The sequence below is a fragment of the Malurus melanocephalus genome, unplaced genomic scaffold, assembly GCF_030028575.1.
Source record: "Malurus melanocephalus ecotype Western Australia unplaced genomic scaffold, MMel_1.1 scaffold_301, whole genome shotgun sequence".
Lineage (NCBI taxonomy): Eukaryota > Metazoa > Chordata > Aves > Passeriformes > Maluridae > Malurus > Malurus melanocephalus.
In genome coordinates this window covers 359,009-365,423 of record NW_026623533.1, presented here as the reverse complement: position 1 = coordinate 365,423, position 6,415 = coordinate 359,009, and the positions used below count along the sequence as shown (strand labels likewise).

At 50.3% G+C, this 6,415-nt stretch overlaps 1 protein-coding gene across 1 annotated transcript; it reads right to left on the bottom strand.

The window, feature by feature from the left end:
* Positions 1 to 4,144: 4,144 nt before the first annotated feature.
* MYF5 (myogenic factor 5) lies at positions 4,145 to 5,742 on the bottom strand. Its single transcript, XM_057377141.1, has 3 exons — positions 5,236 to 5,742; positions 4,690 to 4,765; positions 4,145 to 4,569 (listed from the first exon to the last, which is right to left on the bottom strand). Exons 1-3 carry the CDS (start codon positions 5,740 to 5,742, stop codon positions 4,376 to 4,378), a joined length of 777 nt encoding a protein of 258 aa, XP_057233124.1. The 3' UTR covers positions 4,145 to 4,375.
* Positions 5,743 to 6,415: the final 673 nt, after the last annotated feature.

Sequence of the window (6,415 nt, the reverse complement as noted above, 5' to 3'; positions counted from 1 at the left end):
AATGTGTATTTTTTCATCTGCTGCTACTCCATGTCTGAAGGCCTCTCAGAGAGTGTCAGACCCAAATTCACCTGATTTAACGCAGATACTGAATCATCTTACTTTCTGGTCTCTCTCCAGGCTTGCTGACCCTCATATATCATGGTATCACCTTTGTCAAGCACAGGTGAGCAATGTCTTTGGCATCATAGCCAGCAACATTTTTCAATAGATTTCCAGGCAGTTCATAAATGTTACTAATGCTCGAAAAGAAAACAAACTTCACAAATTGATGCTGCCCATCAGCTGGTGAGGGGAGTGGAAAGCTGGAGACCTTTGAGAAAGTACCTGGACTCTGCAGTACAGGGTTTTGCCTGAGAACTATGAGTGTCCAAGATGCATAACCTCCTGGAGATAGGAAGGTGGGGCACCTTCTGGAGAAAGGGAAAATATATCCCAGCATGTTTGGGAAGGGGAAAAGTCCCTCAGTCTAGCCTTGGTCTGGTGGATGGGTGTATCACTCTCATAGAGTGAACACCATGAGATGCAGTGAGAGTAAAGGCCATCAGTGAAGCCTAATCTAATACTCAACAGAAAACTCATAAAAGGCATGAGGGAAAAAACAGCTCTACTATCTCTTTTTTTATGTCATTCCACTGATCCAATTGGCTCTAGAAGCCTGGCCCTAATACCCTGGGGCAGCAACACATGGACAGATGCATTGCTCACTCCCTTCACATTTGGGGTGAACTCCTCAATCCCTCACTCAGGGTCAAAACGGTCAGCAGGATTCCAGCCCAGTCTCCAGCTGGCCATGCTCATTAGGTCTTTAGCTGCCAGGAAGGCAGTTGTGGCCAGCTGTAAGGCTGATACCCTGTACAGAACCTGCCAAAGGTCAGCAGTCGCCAGCTGGCCAGCTGCGAGCCTTCCAGAATGCCAGCATCCAGCTGAGAGGAGTAAGGAGAACTGATGAGCCAGTCAAAGGTTCTGCAGCGGAGAAGGAGGAGAAGGAGCAGGAAAGAAAGGAGGGATGGAGGAAGAGGAGGAGGTTGTTTAGAGTGGAGAGAGGTGAGCTGCCTGCTGTGGTTGACTGCTCCTGACAAGCAGGCTGAACTGCGAAGAAAAGCTGAATTTCCACTGAAATGTAGCTATGAATTTGAGGTGTTCATAGGCATATTTAGACAAGCAGTGTGAATAAAGATTCCTTCATCCTCCAAGAACTAATTATTAAAAACTTATCACTTTTAAGCCTTACCACAGGAGAAGGAGCTTGATCTGTTCCTACATGCAAAATGACTGCTTTTCCACGCAAATAACTCAAGACATTTCAACATTAAGAAAGCATATTTAAGACATCTTTTCCAGGTTTCTATGTTAGTTTTGCAATGTGCAGTGTGCCTTTTGATCTGAATTTAAAATAGGTATTTTACTGAAAATTTCTGGTTTGTTAACAAAAGATACAAGAAACTTCACACGCGCACACACACAAAGCTCAGCTGCCTCCCTCAGTCATAATTTATGCCAAAAAAACATGGTTTTCAGAGGTAAAATACAACATTAACTGTATTCTAAAAAATGTACAGAATTATGCCCTTCCTTGCAGCGAGTGATAGTCAGAAAATCGCTATACAGAGCTTCTGTGTTATATGTCTTATTCTGACACCATGAGGCATCCCTGCACCTGCCTGCCTGTGAGGCCACTACACCCTGCCAGAGCCTTAAGCAGTCAGACACACAGTACGAGTTGGGATAGTTTGAACTCAGATTTTCTAAACCATCACCTTCTAATTTATTTCTGGGCACAGTCTTCCTTAAATTAACATATAGAATACAAATCTTTCTTTTCTGTTCCACTTTTTAATATTGTTATTGAATATGTAAAATCTGACCACAGCAGTGTATGTCTCAACAGCTTTGTTGTTCTTCCCAGTCCCCAGGCTAAAGGCAGTTTCATGGTACTCACTTCCATTCCTTACAAGGATTATTGCACTTTTTTGGGTCATGGGAGCTTTTTTCACTTTTCTCACATGGGAGCTATTTTTTCCTGTAATTAAGATTTTGTTTGCTAGATGTGTGTAGCAAAACCTACAGGTTGTAAACTACTGTAGCAGGACTTAGGAGGCTATGGACAAAGATGCCACAGACAGAATGCTTTTCCTCACACTCTGAAAAGCTACTTCTCAGAAGCATTGACCTTTTTACGACTCTTAAAATGTCTGCCAGCCAAAGAGAGGTGTACATTACCAACATGTGATTTRCTAGTGTTCTCTGCATACTTTGTCCAAGATCACTTGCCAAGGTCAGCACAGCGCAGAATGAAATGTTGAAAGTTCTCCAGCTTAGCTCATTTTAAAATACCACTTAAAATCATCTGCACTCTATTAAATCCTGGGCATAAGAAGTATCTTTGAGATGGTATTTTGATTGAGAGGAGCAAACACTGCAACCCTGTAGCAATGTGTGAGAAAGCAGGAAATAAAACTTGTGATGTTCACGGTCTTCCATAAGGATTCCAATGAACAGAAGGTTCGGGAAGTGATTCCCCAGAACCAAGGAACACTGAAGCATCTGTAATGACAAGAGAGTGAGAATACCTTGTTTGTACCTCTGCGTGACTCAGGGTTTTCAAACCACTTTTTCTACTCCATGATTAATTCAGACATATCTAYATACACTGAAAGCCCATTCCGGTGAAAGCTCTTCCTGACATACTCTGCAGGAAAAAAAAACTTACCTCAAGGCTACGCAGCAAGGGCAGAAAGTAGTTTTGAGGGAAGCTGTGCAGGAAGGGCAGGCTGGCCTTGCCGTCTGTCAGACACACACCTGCCACTGCCCTGCTGCAGGCTCAGGAAGGCAGGTGCCACCTCACTTTCTCCGTGGCCTCTTGCGCGGGACAGTGTTTCAGTGTGGTGTGGGTGGGGACAGAGCCACCCCTAAGCAAAGGCTTCTTTTATCTTTGCTTCAGAGACGCTGCCAAAGAGCAGTCAGGTGATCACTTTTGGTGACATGACTAAGCTGAGCTGGGTTCAAGTGAACGATTTATCGGAGGTGAAATACCACTTGCAGGCCCCTTGGCCACCGAGAGCTAGCAACACAAATACAAGTGGCAAATACATCCTTATCCCACAATAGTGAGGGGTATACATCCCTTCCCACTCAGAACATTTACCGTATTAAACATTTCTGGATGCACTGAAGGAGCCCATCTGTCCATCTCTCTTTATTTCTTTTTAGTTTTCTTTCTTTTTTTCTTTTTTTTTTTTTTTGTTTTTTTTTTTTTTTTTTTTTTTTTTTTTTTTTTTTTTTGGTGGGGGGGGGAGGGGGCTAAGAAAGTTTTGAATTCTAACTAGAAGAGTACAGAGCTGGAAATTCTTCATGAATTCTTCAATTGCCTGAAAGGAAATACTTGCTAGGTGTGAAAACTCATGAAGATTTCACCTAACTATTTCTAGAGCCATGTAATGAGTTTGCATTTTGGTTGGTAAGACCAAAGTCATTAAAGAGCAAGCAAATCTCTATTGCTTTCCAAATATTGTGAAATACACATCGTGGCTTGTGAAAGAGATACCTGTGGTTTGTTCTTACTAACTTTACTAAATGTGTCCCTGCTAAAGTAGTAAGTAAAATTCCCCAGCAGAGCATCAGAGCTAGATTATAAGTTGTTTTACAAGAGCAGAGTCTCCATGCAATTTCAGGGCCAAATTCTGGAATACACAGCTTGTCTTCCTACCCAGTGAAAGAAACGTGAGCTTTGCTGAGGTGGACGGGAAAACAAGAGGGGGAGAAGAGGACAGAAAAATATGACTATTACATATTACTTTTACTTTTGCAGAAAACAAAGGAAACTGCCCCTAACAGGGCATATAGTGTGAGAATTTAAACTTCTACATTTTTGTTGCTCCCTGAATGGTCTCAGAATAATACACACTGGCTGAATGAGAAACAAGTTCCCAGGAACCAGCCCGGCAAGATTGTCCTTGTCACGCCTCGGCACCCCTTGATGAGGCGGGACCCCGCAGGCAGGAGCCGAGCGGCCGAGCCTGGGTGGGGGGCTCATCAGAGGTGCTGGCGGGCGCCCCGCAGCCGGGTCTCGATGCCCTCCCCCATGCCAGGGAATGAAATGAAAGAACCAGCCGGCCAGACAGCTCTATCACAGCACGTTTTATTTGCAGCGGGGTTTCCAGGGTAGCGCGTGTGTCCCGAGCCCTGGGGTCTTCCTGCGGGGGCGCGGAGATCCCGGGCCGGCGCCCGGCGAGGCCCTTTGCCTCCAAACCCGTAGGGAAGCGGCGACCCAAGGGGCTCCGGGACTGCCCCTCTCGCCCGAGAAGCGTTTGCGGGAGGCGGCCAGGCGCGGGAAGCGGCGCCGGCAGGCGCGGAGTCCCGGCCCTCCGGCCCCTCATAGCGCCTGGTAGGTCCGTCGGGGCAGCGGCGTCCCGGGCGTCTCCGGCCCCGAGTCGATGCTGGCGCTGGGCGAGAGCGAGTCGCGGTCGCGGAGGGACAGCCCTGGTTCCTCCGCCGGGGAAAGACGGTCCACGATGCTGGAGAGGCAGTCCAGGCTGGACACGGCGCTGCTCTGATCGGCGGCGTACCCTGCGCCGAGGGGAGGGACGGGGACATGACAGCGCGTTACCGCCATACTTTCCCCACAGCCGGGTTCCCCGGGCCCCGCCTCTACCCCCCCCAGGCCTCGCAGGGTCGAGCCGGGCTTACCGTGGGCCATCTCGGCGCAGTAGACGGCGTCGAAGCTGCTGCGTCTCGCCGACCAGACGGGGCTGCCACAGTCAGCCTGCAAGAGAGCGAGGGGCGAGTTCCGGGCCCGCCGCGCCCTGGCCAGCGAGCGCGGCGCTCCCCGCCAAGGGAAAGGGCCGAAAAGGCCGGCGGGGAGGGAGCGAAGCAGCCGCCCCCCAAGCAGGCTGTGGCGCTGGGCAGAGCCTTCCCAGTCTCCCTTCGCCCCAAGCCCTACCCCGCCAAGGCCGCGCTAAGAAAGGGAGGAGAAGGGACGCCGGGATCCCGGCCTAGGGCGCTTGCAGGGTGCCCTCAGGCCCCCTCGCATCCCCGGAGAGTCCATGTGCGTGCTCAGCTCAGACTCTGGGAAGGGCCTGTTCTAAGGCAAACCGCCCGCCTTTTATTGATAYGCGGATACGCTCGTTCCGTCCCACACCCATGGGACTGGTCCCACGGCGCTGGGCCGAGAGGGACCTCCCMGCGGGCCTTCCTGGGGTTTCCACAGCCCTATCACTTCTCCCTCTCTCTTACCATCCCGTCGGAGCAGCTGGAAGTGGGGCTGGTCGGTTCGGAGCAACTCTGTCCCGGCAGGTGATAGTAGTTTTCTACCTGTTCCCTCAAAAGCTCCTGGAGGGTCTCGATGTATCTGATGGCGTTTCTCAGGATCTCTACTTTGGGGAGTCTTTGGTTAGGGTTGGCAGTGGTGCATCTCTTCAGGGTCTCAAAAGCCTGGTTCACTTTCTTCAGCCTCCTTCTCTCCCTCATGGTGGCTGCCTTCCGCCGGTCCATTGTGGTGGATTTTCTTTTGCAGGCTTTGCAAGCCCACATGAGGCAATGACCAGCTTGGTGGTGGCCAGTGGGAGCTCGGACATGCTCCTCTTCCTCGGAGCAGGCGGGCTCGGGGGGTTCGCGGGAGCTGAAGGGAGGCAAATCCCTGGGCTCAAAATCCTCCGGGAAATCGCCCTCCGGGGAGGCGAGCCAGGAGCTGTCATAGAAGAGCTCGGACGGGGAGAACTTGCAGCTGTCCATCACCTCCATCCTTGCTGCGGAGGCGTCAGTGCGGGACGGCGGCCACCGGCTCTCGGCGAGGGGCTCCGCAGCGCGCTGGGGCAATTTCCTCCGTAATTAGCGACCCAAGACCAAGTGTCCTTCGGCTGATGCGGGCGGCCCTTATATATACATGGAAAGGGAGGCTGGTCCGCAACGGCCGGTCTTTATTAGCATATCCCACCACAGCCCCTGCCGCGAACTGTCTGGGCAAGCCCCTTCCAGCCCCCAGGAGAAAATTTGCTCCGCGCCTCTCCTTTGGAGCGCCGAGAGATGGGCACTTCTCTCGTGAACGACCTCCCAAGAGCTGATTGCGACATCTCCGAATTTTCAACCAAATCTGGGAATTTTCAGTTTGGGTATGGAAAGAGAGAGGGTCAGTGGACGCGCACGAACCACTGACTTTTCCTGCAGAGTCCTTCCTCGTCCCGATGTTCCCATCTCGCATTCATTATCACACGCTTCCTAGGGAGGGACACCTACAGTGACTACTTGCATATCTCTATTTCCCACAACCCGTTTTCCAGGTATAACCTGAAACAATATAACCTTCTTATACTTAAGATTTATATATCTCGAGGATATTTATATATCTCGAGGAGTGTTTTGTCCTATATTTAAAGTTGTGTCACCAACCGCTCAAATTTACAAATTGGGGAACAAC

What these genes read in the sequence shown, in the direction of transcription:
- MYF5 (XM_057377141.1), bottom strand. Translation starts at nt 5,742, where the DNA reads ATGGAGGTGATGGACAGCTGCAAGTTCTCCCCGTCCGAGCTCTTCTAT. An exon ending in CCAGCTGCTCCGACGGGATG is followed by an intron (nt 4,766 to 5,235) that starts GTAAGAGAGAGG and finishes GCTCTCTTGCAG; the next exon opens with GCTGACTGTGGCAGCCCCGT. An exon ending in CTGCGCCGAGATGGCCCACG is followed by an intron (nt 4,570 to 4,689) that starts GTAAGCCCGGCT and finishes CCCTCGGCGCAG; the next exon opens with GGTACGCCGCCGATCAGAGC.